Source organism: Melanotaenia boesemani, chromosome 7, assembly GCF_017639745.1.
Source record: "Melanotaenia boesemani isolate fMelBoe1 chromosome 7, fMelBoe1.pri, whole genome shotgun sequence".
In the NCBI taxonomy this organism is placed as follows: domain Eukaryota; kingdom Metazoa; phylum Chordata; class Actinopteri; order Atheriniformes; family Melanotaeniidae; genus Melanotaenia; species Melanotaenia boesemani.
This window is the reverse complement of record NC_055688.1, coordinates 14,299,062-14,315,995: the sequence shown is the minus strand read 5'-3', so window position 1 is coordinate 14,315,995 and position 16,934 is coordinate 14,299,062. Positions and strand designations below refer to the sequence as shown.

General features: G+C 37.1%; 2 protein-coding genes across 3 annotated transcripts; one reads left to right on the top strand and one right to left on the bottom strand.

Moving 5' to 3' along the window:
• Nucleotides 1-987: 987 nt before the first annotated feature.
• On the bottom strand, nt 988-7,468 carry gask1b (golgi associated kinase 1B). Its single transcript, XM_041991202.1, has 4 exons — nt 6,335-7,468; nt 5,154-5,371; nt 3,217-3,443; nt 988-2,164 (listed from the first exon to the last, which is right to left on the bottom strand). Exons 1-4 carry the CDS (start codon nt 7,212-7,214, stop codon nt 1,957-1,959), a joined length of 1,533 nt encoding a protein of 510 aa, XP_041847136.1. The 5' UTR covers nt 7,215-7,468; the 3' UTR covers nt 988-1,956.
• Nucleotides 7,469-8,183: 715 nt separating this feature from the next.
• On the top strand, nt 8,184-14,253 carry tmem144b (transmembrane protein 144b). 2 transcript variants are annotated; one of them, XM_041990493.1, is made up of 12 exons: nt 8,184-8,350; nt 9,255-9,425; nt 9,525-9,647; nt 10,055-10,154; nt 10,300-10,380; nt 10,509-10,587; nt 10,774-10,853; nt 11,484-11,605; nt 11,806-11,925; nt 12,404-12,501; nt 13,447-13,500; nt 13,747-14,253. In XM_041990493.1, the coding sequence occupies exons 1-12, from the start codon at nt 8,281-8,283 to the stop codon at nt 13,828-13,830; spliced, it is 1,182 nt and encodes a 393-aa protein (XP_041846427.1). In that variant the 5' UTR covers nt 8,184-8,280; the 3' UTR covers nt 13,831-14,253. The 2 variants fall into 2 exon arrangements, with proteins under 2 accessions (XP_041846427.1, XP_041846428.1); XM_041990494.1 differs by having other exon boundaries at nt 11,487-11,605; nt 13,747-14,249.
• The last annotated feature ends 2,681 nt before the right edge of the window (nt 14,254-16,934 follow it).

Here is a 16,934-nt window from a genome sequence, read left to right as displayed (position 1 = left end):
GTTTTGCTTAATGACCCCTTTACTCATAATATGTTTTACATTTGGAAAATGTCTGGAAAGACAAGTAACTCCTGGGATCTCCATTTTGAAAGTTCAGCTGGTCCCAGCAGAAAAAAACTTACGTCACACTTTACTTTTTTTCTTTTTCTTTCTATTTGACAAAGAAGATGCAATATGACACAATTGCTGAGCTTCAAAATTATCTTTGGAGTGAACAAGGCTGGTTGTTTTCTGTGTTTTCAAACTGTGAATCTTAGGAAATGGATTTTAGTGTCATTCGGTATATGATAAATATAGTTTTTATTTCACTATCCTAGCCTTCATATTTAACTCTGAGCTGATTGATAGACTGCAAGTCATTGTTTATAAAGGCTTGTTCATCCATTTGGAGTGCAGACCTTGACCTCGAATATTTACAACGATCTAATTTTACTGAGTGGGGCTGAATTTGGTAGGAGGGGTAAAAGGTCAAGAAAGGTCAAGCTCCAAATGCTTACCTATGTGTCTGCATGTATCTTTAAAATCACCTCACATGTAAAGGTTATGTTTTGTCTGTGTATGTTTTTGTGTGAGAATAAGCATACGAATGTGTGAAAAGTTCCGGTGTGGAGCAGGCTTCGAACTGAAGGGGTCTTTCTAACACAAACACACAAAGACATTGAACCTACTGATGCATTAATGTGGGTGCATAGAGGTTAAAATAACAGCCCAATGAATTCATGGCAGCAACAGAAGAAAATAACCCACAAAGCCTCGTCAACTCCATTTCTCAGAGCCCAAAGCACTGTGTTTACGACAGGATAAAAGTCAGACAGCACTCTGGCTCAGATTTCTGAACCACAGACTATTTCTGTCTGTGCTTTAAATCATACCAAGTGGACATATTGCTTGTATGTAATTTTAGGAGCTATTTAAAAGTGACATTTTCGCCTCAGTTAGGGTGATTTGCCAACTAAAAAATGCTCAAAGTTTCTACAAGAACTATCATCACTTTGACAGACAAATGCTTTTATTAAACATTTTAAGTTGAAATTTCCACAACAATAAAAAAAGAAAGTACAAAAACAAATAAATATGAATGGTGAATCTACCGATAGGTACAAATACTTCTATAGTGAAAAGAAACTATGGAATCTCTTTTCTTAGAAGTCTTTCTTTGTTCGTGTACAATCAATGTACATCAATCACCAGCACACAATTAAACATGACATGAGCTCTCTGGGTAATTGTGCAATGTCTAATGTTTGCATAATGTTGTAAATGTTTAAAAAAGATAAATAAAAGTGTTTAATTTAAAACAGTGTAGGTAATAATATTTCACCGTGAAGTATAGTTTGTTTAAGCCCAGTTATGCCAAAACTCATTTCACCTTCTGAAAAAAGTGCATTCCATTCATACAAATTAATAATAATTGCTCCTGCTGGAGGGTTTGAAGAGGAGTACAACTTATAAAAACACAAAATTCTTTACATAATTGTCAGCGTGCTGGCTTTTGGGAAGAAAAAAATGAAGCCAGTCAAAGAACATTAACTTCAGTTTACTTGCATGATTTGTTATTGTGTTCTTGTGATGAAAGGTTAACATTCCAAAAGGCAAAAGCTGATGACTCTGGTTATTCTACACGCTTCCTTGAAAACAAACGAAAATAGAGAGAGAAACAAAAGAAGAAAATTCCTGTCTGCTTTTTCTGGTCATTGAATACATCTTGGTGACCCAGTGCATTAAAAATTATGCATAGTGCAAAACATATGATACATATAACTGTGTCACTATAAAGATTCCAAGTGGGTTTTAAGTTTTTCCACATCTCAGTTTGCTAATATGCTGGAATTTTTATTCCAACTGTGGCTTATTAAAGAAAAAAAAAACAGTTTGATAACTAACAAAACAATGACCAAAACATTTATTTACTTTGTCCATGTGAATCATTTGGCCATTTAACTTGCATGACTTTCATCAAACATCCATTGTGATGACTTTGATCCCATGAGCATTGATGTATGTGAGGAGGACCTTGGCTCGTCTTTCAATAACATCAATCAGCTTGTCGATGCCATGTCTGCCGCCCTGGCTTTCCCAATACCTCTGATCCAGAAACAGAGACTGGAGAAGTTTCTCTCTCAGCTTCCTGCTCCTCAGCACAGACACTGCTTGCTCTGGAAACCTAAAAATACAAAAAGTTGTTCATTTGTCAAAGAAAGAACTGTAAAATGAAGGCAATTAGTTGAGGTGATGCTGACAGGTAAAGCAATTGCATGCAGTGGCATAGCAGCAAAAATGTGTTACATTTTGCCTTTGAAATTGTCATCATGTTTGCTTATTAACTGTAAAAGCAATTATATTGACAATGACAGCAGATGTTGTAGAGAAGCAGGAAGTAAACTGAATAATTATTAATGAACCTTGTAGTAAAATAGCTGCAAATTAAGTGCCAGGACAAATACCTACTTGTTCATCATTTGCTTTGTCAGAAATCAGACAGATCTACAACAGAGATGTTATACAGCTTGACTACAGTCTTCATGGAACTGTGCACGGGTATAAATGGAAATTCAACTGAATTATCTGAAATCTAGAATAATCTAATAATCTGGAATAATCAGTTTAATATTTAATAAAATCTATCTAAACATAGATCTCATTTGTGCCCCCTTTTCTTCATTAGTGCACCATAAGAACATTTCTAGACTGACCCTACTACATATCTGAAGTATAAACTCACCAGCCACCAACTAACTACTGTGTTAGCAAAGGGCCCTGCCAAAAACAATACTTTGGGATTAATATGTAACGGTGTGAATCATGAACCGCTAGTTTCCTTCTTCTCAGCTGAACCATAAACAACGGAACAAGAGAAAAAAGCATCAATCAATGACAGCCGTCATGATTCATGGAACAACATTAGAGGAGGAGGAGGAGAGGAAGGAAACAGCCGCGCAGGACAAAGACACTGAGATAACCAGAGATCCACCAGAGCAGTACGAGTTAAAAAGCTACTGGGCTCTTGGGGCCCTGGGCCCTGCGCACTGGTGTCTATTATTTAATTCAGTCATCCACTGAAATCCATTTAAATATAAAACTATTGCTGTTCGAAGTAAATATTATGTTCATTAGATTTTTTCTAATTATATATATATATATATATATATAAAATATAAACGAAAACTGTATTAAAGATGTGAGTATTTATTGCATGATGGATGTTTGTGATCTTACTCCTTAATTCCCTCCAGCAGCCTGAAGTCCAAGTTGTCCTCGTTGCGGTCAAAGAACCCCTTGTTGTTAGTGAACACCAGGTGTCTGGGGTCATAATCCCTGTTGATGATGTTGGCCAGTTGTATGTTGTTCGGGTCCCCACATGCAGCATGGTGGCCTAGTTGAACACACTCATCTTCCTGCCGAGGTCTGAACCCACAACAGCTCAGATCCAGACGATTGTGAATCTGAGGAGCAGTTCATATTTATTCAGAAAATATTATCAGAACTGAGATTTTTTTTTTTTTTTTTTTTAGATTGTTATTCATGCCCTGTTTTCCTGTTTCATTAGCTACGTCTTGCTGACAACATAATCGTTTTATCCCATGATAAAGCAAAGAGAAGGTTGCAAAGAAAATATCTTCTGCAGCTTGGTCTTCACAGTGTCAATTTGGCACTAATGTTACTGTATTATTTGACTGAAATCAATCTCTCATTGAGGCCTCCACAGTGCTGAAGCACATGATTAGACAGGGAATCCTCTTAAGCTAAACAGACAGCATCTTCTCTCGAGTAACACCTGCTTTATCTATAGGGACTTGTGACCAAAAATTCAATCAGAAATCTCATCATTTTTTGCACTTAATGCTAAATTATCTCATTTTGAGGAGTAGGTTTCAGGTGGGAATACCAAAGTAGGAGAATGCAGTATCTCACTTGTAGGTTTCAGAGGTGACTTGCTTACCATTCAAAGGCTGGTTTAAAAGGACCAAGCAGATAGCAGTAACATGAATAAACATTCTCACATGCCATTACTCAGGAGACAATTAATTCCATCCATCCATCCATCCATCCATCCATACATACATACATACATACATACATATACACAACCATCACATCCATTTAATCAAATTCAGGGTTGTAGGGGGGCTGGAGCCTATCTCCCAGATGGTATAGAGATGAAAGGCAGGGTACACCCTGGACAGATTGCTATTGCCAAGTCCATCACAGGGCTAAAATTAAATCCATCCGGAAAATCCAGGCTACATTTAAATCAAGCCAACATTTCTCTGATAATTCCACCCACTCTTCCTCAAACCCTGCGCTGATTGAATGAATTTACATTTTTATAACTAGACATGAGGTCTGTGTGTCTTAACATATTTGCTAGTTTGCTATTAAAATTGGGTTTGACATAGAAATAATATAGTAACAGACAAAACACTCCAATAATAATCCTTCATATCTGTTTCCTTTTTTAAATTATTTGGCTGTTTTTGTTTTTCATATTGCATTTAATACCAAAATGTCAACTTAAGTTAGCATTTCTTTCTCTGCAGATTTTTTTAGTACTTATAATGAAAGAGACGATTTAGAAAGGTTTAATTTTTGAAGCATCATCTGTGTACGTGGATGGAGGATGACAGCACGGATTAGGATGGCTTCCAGTGGCTCTGGGTAACTTGTGTTAAATGATGATTGGCAGTAGAATATGAATCAGTTCTGATGTATAAAGGAAAATAATTTTAACAAAGCTAACCAGATGGTTCTTCACAATGCAGATGGACAAAGGCCAAAGAAGGAAATTAATATCTATTTGGTGTCCATACTTTTCAGATATTGTTACCTATAAACCGTTCTTAAGAAACTATTAAAATTTGCATTACTTTTATGATTATGTTCATTTGCTCAACAATGAGTACATGAAAAATTACAGTTCAAGATCTTTTGCAGCACGGTGATGACGACAGACAGCAGGGTGAAAGTCTTCAAAGGTCACAGGAAATGCTGTTGGAATTTAGTGGGGTGAGAAGAGTTTCACAAGAGAAAGTTAAACCCAAGAGCATGAAACTGCAGCTGCATTTTTCTATTTTTTTTAAGATGTGGAATTTATCACATTTGCCTGTGATGTCATGGGAAAAGTTAGATTTTATTTGTCAAACAGCCTTTCTTACCTGTAGCAAGAAGTCAAACAGAGCCAATTTGCTCCACTCATAGTGATGAATTGTGGAGCAGCCAGAGTCAGGCTTTGGGCTGATGTTTTTATACCAGCACCTCTGTTTAAGAGAGCTCTGGTATTCCCCCCATGTTAACTTGACAGTGGTCAGGGCTGCAGCAACGCCTTCTGGATACAGTGATGCATCCCATGACACTACTGGGCAGGACTGGCCATCTAAAGAGAGGATAGAGGGATTACGTAGTCCTGTTTAAATAACTGTTACAATCAAAACCTAACTGGGTCATGGATACACTTTTTATTCAATTTAGCTCAAGTATAACCTCATTTTCTGCTCTGGGAAATGGAGCAGAATAACACAGGAGAGAGTGAGCCAGAATGTTTCCCAAGATAACACTTATATGTTTCCACAGTTCCCTTCCTTTGGTAGGGGCTTTCACTACACTGATGTTGTCATTTTGTTCACATGATGTATCAAGAAAAGAAAAAAAATATATACACAACATTTCCTGAAACAATTTCTCTGATAAATAGCTAAAAGGAGACAAAACAGCAGAGACAACTTCAGACTCATCAGGCCAAGGCCTGAGGCTGGAATCATATGATTTCCTGTTTATCTGCTGTGTCTCCATAAATATTTCATGTATTATATGAATACATATGCCGACATTAGTTGCTGATGGTATGATGGTGATGGAAGGAAGAAAAGAAAGACAGAAGGCTTGTGTGGTATATTATACTAATACAAATCTATATCTTTTGAAAGGCAATAGACCTACTATGTAGTTCTCTGAAGGTAAAAGTGTGAATGTTTCTGCTTTGTGTTGCTTCTGTTATTTTTGTGCTTTTGAGAAACATCACAACTTTTGTATGTTAGGTCTGGTTAAACAGACCTAAAGCAGTCCTAAAACACAGTGCTAAATTTTATAATAATTTAGAGTAAATAACAGTTGCAAAAAGTGATTTAATGATTACCACAATACACAGAACATTTATATTCTGTAATAAATCTGTGGGAAGCATATTAATGCTTAATATGACATCTCTACAAAGTGTGCATTATAGGGTAGTATTATTCTTATTATCAGTTTGTTGGAAAAGGTCATTCATTTGCCCAGACATTTTTAAACGGACGATCAGACAATAAAAACAAATTTACCCTCGTGCCCAATGACCTACCGTGTAAGAGGCTGAACTTTCTGCTTACCGCTGGCAATGTCCTGTTAAGCCCCAGCACCCTGTCCAAATGGAAAGCAAATACCTCCGTGTTATCCACGGGGCTGCAGATGATTCCACACTGCCCTTCGCATACATCTCTTCCTTTTAAGTGTTTTTGGTAGGCCACAGGGGCTCTAGTCTCACCCTCAAATATCAGAAGTGATGGAGCGTCTCCTCGGAAGAATTCTTTTATGCGCAAAACTTTGGCATCTGCAAGAAAGCGCATGCTTTTCAAGTCACGTGCACTGAACCATGGCGGTGCCCGTTGGCTGTAAATTCGGATTGAACTAATCTGTGAGTCCACAGTATTTAAAAACGAGTTATGTATTACGTTCACTGAGTTATAATCCACATCGCCGGTTCCTTTCCAGGACATATTGGAAGCGAACTTCATTTGGCCTTTGTCCCGCTCTAAAGTGCGTAGTTTGTTTTGCGTAATTGACTGATTTATCCTTTTAGGTCTCTTTGTTTTTTTCCTCAGCTTTGGTCGGATTGTGCCTCGTATATGTGCTGGTTTGAAACGCTTAGATTTCAACGTTATGTACACCACATTTGATCGAGTCGGGACAACAAACTCAGCAACTCTCTGCATGTCAGCTGAGCTTGGCAGTGCGCCGTGAAAGTCCAAATTATAAAATTCATGCACATGCAGGTCCTTGTCCTCATCAGTCCTTGTGCCACGGCGTTGCTGCAAGTGTCCAAAATGTGAAACCACGAAAAACAAATAGACCAGACATATAGTCGCAATTAACAAACTTCTTTTGGAATGAAAGCACCTCCGGTAATTGATCGTTAGTTTTAAATGAATTATCCATAGCCAGTGAATCCAGGACTTCCCCATTTGAACTCATGTCATTATAACAGTTGAGTGTCTTTTTTTCCATCAAGCTCAAATTGGGGAGGAGCGCACAGCTTCCTAAACTCATTTTTGGAAGGCAGGCTTTGTGACCAGAGTGCAGACATCTGGAGGATGAACCAATCTGGGAAATGACCCTCCATACCAAGTCTGAGGAAACTTAAAACCTTTTAATATATGTGTATGTACATATTTTAGATATGCATATGTACATATATTTAATAGGTTAGGGAAAAGCCTGCCTGCCTGATTATTTATTTATTTAGGCTTATTATTTTTTTTATGATGCAATACAGCAAGAATATGATTAAAGACTTAATTAAATGCAACATTAGACCATCAAGACAGTATATTAGGGTGTCGGCTATCAGCTTTCTTGCAACATTTTAGAATAACTAGCAGGTGCATCTTAATCCTTTTGAAGATTTATCTGGCTTTAGAGCTAAATACAGGGCTTAAAAGAATAAACAACTGAATATAAATTAATCTAATTGAAGTTTTTAAAGAGCTTCTCTTATTTCGCGCGTTTCCAGCGACATCTGGTGGTTCACTTTAACCTAATGAGCTGACGGCAGGATGGCGACATATTTAGTTCATAAAGCCACAGAACAGAATAAAGAGGAGGAAGTATTAACTAGAAGAAACAAATATTTCCTCTGACAAGGGGCAACAGCAAAGGATTTCCCGATCTCAATAAAAACAAGTGAAATATAGACCTATTGTGTTGTGCCAGAGGAATGAGTCATCAGACTAAAGTTATTTTAGGACTAAGAAATTAATTTTTAAAAGCGTCTAAACATTAGTTAGACGCTTTACCTTAAAACATGACCAAGACAATTCATTAAAATAATTCTGTCAGAACGCATCTAATATTTTGATTCGCATTTGTTTTGTGCATCCTCTGCTGGTTTAATGTGGCAGATCTGCTGATTAGATAATTAGCAGCACCTGGCTAGCCCTCGTTTTCCCCCCAGTTCAGACGCACGCGGCTTCTGGCAAATTTTTAACGTTGTGTACCAGTGACGCCAAGAGATAAACTTTTATTTTTATTATGCCCAACAACTCATCTCTGATTTTATTTGTTGTGTCGTTATTGATGCTGAGTTGCCATGGCACTACAGGTAGGTTAACCTTTTTCCTTTGAATATATATATATATATATATATATATATATATATATATATATATATATATATATATATATATATATATATATATATATATATCTTTTATTTAGCCAGAATGAATCCAACTGAGATGAAAAATCTCTTTTAAGAATGATCTGGTGCAGAAGGCACCTTGACCACACATTCATTATGAATAAGCTGAATATTTTTCAACTTGTAGAACCATGAAAGACCAAAAGATGTTTCTTTGGCCCACTATTAAAGATATAATAATAATAATAATAATAATAATAATACTACTAGTAGTAGTAGTAGTAGTATCAAACACAAGTAAAACTGAAGCCAACATTAACTACATGAAATGCATGATGGTATGAATTATACAAAGAATATTAGAAGCATTTACATTGACCAAGAGAGTTTCCTTCTCAAGCTTTTCACATAATCTGATTAAAGACCTCCAAAAAGTTTTTCATTGTTTCAATTCAGTTAGAGAATTGGATTCATGTATTTAATAGTTTCTTTCCCCCCAAGTTTTGTTTTCAGTCTCAGGACCACCATCTGTAGAATAGAAAAAGATTGAAATTCATATTAATTCTGGCTTTTAGACATAGGTAGAAAGATTTAGAGGAGCTAGGTTAGACCAATAATTATATATGGAGGCTTGCATACAATGAGGGGTTGTCATTCTGCAGAATAATGCACAAGTGATTGATTTTCACAACCAGTAATAAAAGTAAAGGCTCAACAGTATTTCGATTACCATAATCGCACAATTCAATGCATAGTTTTCAATGACAACTTCAGATTAGTGGTAGTACTGTGATTGATGTGTGGTGAAAGTGGGTCTGGGTCTATGTATTTTTATTCTTCTTTCTTGGATGTTAAACTCCTACAGATACAAAAGATGGTGATGAAACTACTGGAAGTTACACTGTGGAAATGCTTAATTTCTCCAGTAACTCCAACAATATGTCACATTTTGCTTATGGGTTGACTGCAAACATTGCTGCTGTACTGTTGTATGGCAGCAATTTTGTTCCTGTCAAAAGAATAGAGACTGGGGACGGTAAGCATTCAGTTATTAGTCATTTAATTTTTGCACATCTAATATGCTTGTGAAGTGGTGAGATTTTCATGTTTTTCATGATTTCTGTGCCCTTTTAAGGTATGTTTTTTCAATGGGTAACCTGTGCAGCAATATGGGTTGTATCTATCCTTGGAAACTTGTTGCTTCATTCACCCAAATTCTACCCTTTTGCAATGGTTGGAGGTGTGATCTGGACTACAGGTATATTTGTAATTACAAGTAAAAGTCACTCTGCTATTTATATGCCGTTTTGTCATATAGCACAACAGATGGCTTTTTGCAACAGTTCATCTTCCATTTCCACTATAAGTCACTTCAAATAGCTGATATATAGATATTGCATGAATAATCTCACATAGCTGGATACAGTTATTTCTGTGGTTGCTAACAGCATAATGACAAACTGATTTCTATGCTGACCAGGGTTAAATTATTCTGATCAATTCAGTTTGATTGCCAGTCAAAACGGTATACTCCCACTTTGTATTGAAACTTGAGATCATATAAATGTGGCAAAGATTGTCATTCTAACAGTTTCAATAAGTTGGAGTTCATGCATTTGCAGGTCATGCGAACATAAGCATGCTTCTTCTGTCCTTGTGGTTCAGGGAATATTGCAGTTGTTACCATTGTTAAATCCATTGGCCTTGGTCTTGGAATTTTACTTTGGGGATCCTCTAGCATGTTGATGGGCTGGGCCAGTTCAAGGTGAGTCAGATTAATGTATGATCTACAATGGATTGAAGTTATATTTCTAGTCTTTTTTTAAAACAGTTTTCTTTCTTTCTTTTAAATAACAGATGTTAAAGTTTTAATTTGAAAATATCAAACTGGATGCACCTGTCTTTCTCAGATTTGGCTGGTTTGGGATTGATGCTCAGGATGTTTCCAGACCAGTATTAAATTATTGTGGCGCCGGGTTGTGTTTACTTAGGTAAGCTGTACCTTATAAAGTAATGACTCCCACATCTCTAGTGTTGCTCAGTGTTTTATCTGTTACAACCTTATAGTTGCCATAACTTAACATTTGATTATACATTATGCATGTTGGGTTTTTTTTAGTGGCTTGATCTTTTTCTTTGTGAAAACTGAAGTGGAGCTCCATCCTGAGTTGGAATCGATTCCACTGCTAATTGACAGAGTGGGTATACCATGAGCTGAGTTAATTTTCTTTAGCTCTTCACTGTTTGATATGCCATCTCTAAAAAGGTGAAAGCTCTTCTGTTCTTTTGTCAAATCAAATTTTGGGAACTTTGACTTGTTTCTGACTTTTTTTTACTCTGCTATGGTTTCAAATACATTGTGACTAATTAGACTGTCTTTGCAGAGAACAAATTCAGGAAGTTATGCACCACATTCATCTGCGTTCTGGATAGATGCCATTGGACCAAAAAATAGGCGTTTCATGTGAGTTCCCTTTAGCTCATTGAGCTGTGTGCACAAAAATAGTTTGCAAGGTAAATTTACTTTAATGGATTTTTTTTCTTTTTCTTTTTTAAATTTCTCCCAACACAAAACCCAGAGCAAGAATGACATTTAAGATTTAAATGAAGCCTTTAAATCAGGGGTCTCCAACTCCGGTCCTTGTGAGCTACTGTCCTGCAGGTTTTAGATGTCTCCTACTACAACACACCTCTGCGCAAACCTGTTAATGACCCAGTGGTTTGAGTCAGGTGTGTTGCATCAGGGTAGAATCCAAAACCTGCAGGACAGTAGCTCACGAGGACCAGAGTTGGAGATCCCTGCTTAAAATTGTGGCTTGCTTCATTAATTCTCCAGCTGCCTGCCAGCTTCGTTTTAAGAAAAAGAAAGAAAAATAAAAAGACTTTTTAAAGCATTAGTTATTAAAAAATCTGAATTAAAGCAATATGAATTCAGTTTTAATTTAGGTAGCAACATGAGCTTGAAAGCATGAATATTTTGTTCTTTAGCTTTGAAAACAAATGTTGAAATTAACATAGAAATTGAACAAGGTTTAAGAAGAGACTTAATTGCATCTTTCATTCAGTTCTTTACTCTGTCTTGTATTCCTTTCAGCAGTGGTTGTCTGCTTGCTGTTGTGGTAGGCCTTCTGTATGGTTTGTGTTTTATACCTGTCCTCTACATAAAGAGCCATTCATCGTGCCATGATAGCATTTTCTATGGAGCCAGTGTCTATGGTATGATCTCACTGTTTGATAACTCCTTCTTTTTATTTTAAGCCTTCAATTTACCATTGTTCTCTAATCAAGCAAACAATGAAAATTAAATTAAAATGTCTTCTCTATCAGAACAGTTCTGTTTGTTGATAGGATAGCTCCTCCAGAGAGCCTGGTTTAGTAATGACTTGATTATGCTTTCTTTCTTTTTCATTTCACAGACGTGGATTATGTCTATGCGCAGAACTCAGGCATTTTTGTTACAAGTACGGTGTACTTTGCTGTCTACTGTGCTGCCATGAAGAATAAGCCCAGGGTTTACTCCAGAGCCATCCTGCCAGGTAGCATTTTTGCATGATCATTTTATACATCATTAAACGTTATTTACATCAATTAACCATTCTTGTACAAGGTATGTCAGAATTTCTTATACAGTGCATAGGGCTATAATTTGATAATGTATGTGACTCGTCTTGAGCAGTTTTAAAATTGGGGATTCTCTTCCTACTTTCCACCAGATTATTTTCTTTTTCTGAACCACTGAGTTGTTGTGCCCTAGAGGCTACAGAACATCTAATAATAGTTCCAGTTTGACCCTAACGAAGACTGGAAGAATCAGCTGTTGAAGAAATGTAGCACAGCAGCTTCCTTTAGCTCAGCTGAATATGCAGTCATGTTTTCCAGTTTCCCAAACTGAACACACAGTATGGCTTTTAGATTTAAACTCTGGTTTGCTGCTTTTTAATTCATGTGCATTTCAAGTTAGATTTCATGAACTGAACTGCTGAAAGGCCAATTTTTCATTTTTTCCCTCTTCAGGGCTTTTATCTGGATTGATGTGGGCATTGGGCACATACTGTTGGTTCCTGGCCAGTAACTACTTGAGTTCTGTCATTGCCTATCCTATTGTCACTGCAGTAAGTGCAAGATGTCCTGAAATGGGTCTGAGGATGAAAGGTTGTTTTTAAAAAAAAAAAAAAAAAAAAAACTACTAACTTGAATACACTGACATTAAAATTCCCAATTTGTGCAATAGTAAAGTCTTAATTTCAAAGTGGAGATAAAGTAGTTCCTGAACACTTTTTATTTTTATTTTTATAAATTACATTTAAGCTTTCTAGTTGTGGGCACCTATGGGTCTGCTGTCTATGGTAAAAGGGCTTTCCACACAACCACTAATGGCGTGCTCTATGCTTTGCCTTGTGATGGACAAAGAAATAAACTAGCCACTTAACATTAATACTGATACTGTGATCAACACTAATGCAGCGTATCTTATCAAAACGTTACTGTCCATACAATTAAGTCATCCAAATGAGTCACTTTTGATTGTGTTAGAACAAGTCCTTTTTCTGATCTTTACCTGCAAAGTCTGTACTAAATAACATGACCACCTTATGTCCTTGCTGCCATTTTTTCATTCAGGATGGGCTCTTAAGTCATCAGATCACAAATTGTTTACCAGTTTAATCAAAGAAAATAACTAAACATTGTTCTTTCCTCCCTCCTCTTTCATAGTATATTAAAACTGACTCAATTGGATGCTAATTTAAGGTTCTAAAATCAATGCTCATCAAGAAAGTGCCCTCTCACTGGGATTTTGGCATGTTTTTGTCAGTGAATCTATATACATCATAACTAAAATAAGTTCTGTGCACAACAGCATCAACTCTCATTCCATCCATATTTTCCACCCATCTTGATGATTGACAACAGTCAGACTGTTATTTGGCTTTTTAAGGTTCTATTTTGTGTGTTTTTAAAGAAGTGTGTCTTTGTTAGACATGGTGAAAGCGGATTAAGTAACTAATTGGAATCTGTAGTCTGTGATCCATAAACTGATTTTTTTTTTTTCTGTTTAGGGCTATGGTCTGGTTGGGGCACTGTGGGGATCTTTGGTGTTTAGAGAGATTAAGGTGAGGATTGAAACTCTTGTTAATAATCCAGATCATCCTATTCTGAATGTAATGTGCCACTATTATCCAAATTTGATTAATTTTATTTTTATTTTTTTATTAAATTCCGATTATTTGAAATGTATTCAGATTCCAGAAAATTTGTTTTCTGGAGGTTTTATTTTTTTGTGTTTTTTAAAGGAAATTGGTTTGAATACGTTTCATTGATGTACTGAAGTGAAATTATTTTTTTCTCCCTCCCCCAAGGGTTTAAAAAACTGCTCAATCTTTTTCTTGGCATCATGTGTCGTGTTGACTGGCTCCTTGCTGACTGCATTTTCAAAGCTCTAATGGGATAGTGCATTGTCAAATGAAAACATCTTGTTTGTAGAAACTGTCATCACAAGAAGGGAATGAGAGTGCTTTATATATTTTATGGGAGAGGATAATAAATCTTTGAATCCTGTCTAAATCAATGATGTAGCAAAGTTGAAGATTTGAGGGTTGTGGTGCTGGAAATTTTTTTTACACTGAATGTGTTCTGTATTTAATGTATTGTGTAGTTTAAAAAAGACACTTGTTATTAAAATATTAACACCCAAAGACATTTTTCATGCTGAAATGAGAGTTCCCTTAATCATTTTGTGCAGTTTTATTAAGTACTGTTACCTTTAATTTGCAAACCAACAATTGTCCTCTTACGCATTAATGTGGCTCTATCTCCCAAATATACAGAAGCTGGATGTGGCTATGTTAAGATTTTATATTTACAAGGAAATGTAATAAATTCTTTCTCCAGCAATGGGTACCTGTTCAGACCGATTGTCACAGCAACATACAAGATGTCAGATTTTAAGTTTGTCTTCAGTGTTTGAAGTGTTATGTGGTCAAATTTGGAAAAGAATATTTATGAATACTGCAGCAGATGAATAGCTACTGCTATTGTTCTCAGTGTACATCAGTTTGTATGTGTTTTTAATTTGTGTCAAAGTGGGTTTCACATGCTAGAACACAGTTTTCTAACAGCATGGTCAATGCTATCTTCAGCTGTGTATTACTAACGAAATTAGCAGTTTCAAAATGCTAAAATTGATTCAGATAGTGTAGTTATCTACATAACAGATACTTATCAGTCTTGGGAAAATAAATTAATAAATCATTAGCTGCTCTTAAGTAGATGCTCTTTAATTAAACCATGGTGTAGGTAAATGGAGAATGAAAATCAACTGACATGTCATGACTTTGTAATCGCTAGCTGAAGTATATGCTTTGAGACAGTGCTTTGACTTCACTGAGGCTCAGGGGCATGCACAGACATTTTGAGGGGCAGGTGCTCATTTTAAAAAAAAAAAAAAAAAAAAAAAGCACTTTACAGAGCATGTGGAGCCACCACCTATGTTTAATTATAGTATGGGGAAAAACAAAACAAACAAAACATTACAGGCTTTGATGTACTTGCATATTTATTGAAATATGTTGCTGTACGTGAACCTGGTACTGATCTGACACTGCTGTCCCTGTCTTCCTCATCTTCCATGCTGGTAGATGGTGTGGGACAGAAGAGAGAATAGAGTGATCCATCTTTGAGTAAGACTGTTTAGTGACAAGAGCCAATGCATTACACCACTAAGACCAACACCAGTCTGCCATAGTCTGACTTCAATGCCTCGCCACTAGCTGTGTTCTGCAGACAAATTCTAAATTGGTATTTGTGATAGTCAGCATTTCATTGTTCACCTACCTACAATGGTAAATACAAGATAACTATAAATTTTGTAAGGCCTAACATGGAACTTATATTTGTGGGGCTACAAAATGATGTACTGGGCTAATATAGCTTGTACCAGATTTGGCTGCCAAACCACATTGTGGACATTTTTACATGGTTCAATAAAATCTGTGGAAGAGTTTATTTATAAAAACCTGAGGTCCCCCAATCATTGTAAAGTGCTAAAGAAATGTAAGGAATTATTTATTAATAATTATAAGGTCTTAAACAGTTAACATGACTCTTGGCTCTGACCTTTCTCCTTCATCATCTTCCTCCTCATCCTCTTTGCTGCTTGATGGCTTCATCCAGGCCAGCAGAGAGCTGCTTCCCTGAGCTGCCTGGCGTAGCTCTTTTAACTTCTGTTTTCCTAATCTCTCTTTTCTAGGCATGCTGCAATTGATAAAAGCCAAGGCCAACAGTGTTAATAGACCGCTTAGAACAATGCTGCTTGGAATAAAGAAAAAAATTGTCAAATTGTTACAGTCTGCAACAAAAGAGATGGACAATTGGAGAACACTATGTGATGTGGTTTACGAATACATCGTGAAAATGTCATGGAAGAAAAAGCCAAACATACCTGTGTTTGTGATTTGTGTTAGTGACCTCTTAGCCTAAGATTTGGCAAGGTATCACTGATTAGTGCCATGCTCGTTAAGTGGGCAGTCTGCTGATTTAGACTCAGCCGTTTAAGCTGTAATGAGACAGACAGGCTACTTTACAACAGGGACGAATACTTTGGTATCAGGCTTAGTTTAAGAGCAAAAGGTGCCCTTGAAATAGTTCAGCATTACCTGAGTAGTGGCAGGTGGAGTGGTGGAAAGTAACTTCGCAAACGGTCCAGCTGCTGCAATGCACATGCTTACAATGTGCCTCGGTGGTGCCCCCCTTGTGTGATCACGTTGCCAAAGAAATAATGGGAACAAAACGGGTTTGCACATGTGTGTAAGGGGTGTTTGATTGCGTCAGCATAGTGGGGCACATACAATACACAGTGTATTAAAAAATGATTCTGATAAAAAGGGCACTTTTTTAGCCCCAACGGCAAGGGCAAGTGCTTCAGCACCACCTAGGTGGCTCTATCTGTGCACGTCATTGCTGAGACACGACAGTTTAATTACATGCCAGTTGTAACACAGATCTTGCAACACTCTTGTACTGAAGTTGGTTTTCATCCACATTCTTGTTCATGGCCAGTCTTGTAAAATTAGTATTTCAGTTGAGATTACAAGACAGATGTAACTTCCAACTTGATGTGTATCCCAGTGAAATTGTTTTCTGCACCCAAGTTGAAGGCAAGAGGCCAGCCCACTGCTCTTTCCTCAGGGACTGCAGGCTGACAGCCATGACTGTGAGTTCTGCAGCCCCTGCTCCTGAAACTGATGTTAGGCAGCCATCTTGTGGCAGAGCGGGGTTGTGACCGGTTGTCAAAACTGTGCATGCGTGGCATGTTGGCAACACGGTAGCGCTGACGTCTTGCCCCCTCTAAAACATGCAGGGCAGTGGTCCCTGAGGACCAGGATTGAGAAACACTGGTCTAAGGGGAAGACCGGGAGATGCAGCTAGTGCCTGGCGACGGAAGCTGGGGCTGGAGAGATCCGTCTATGGACAGTTAAGCTAGCTAGCGTGAGAATGAGATATGCACCGAACGAAGCAAGATTTTTGAATGACGCTGCATTGTAGGTCA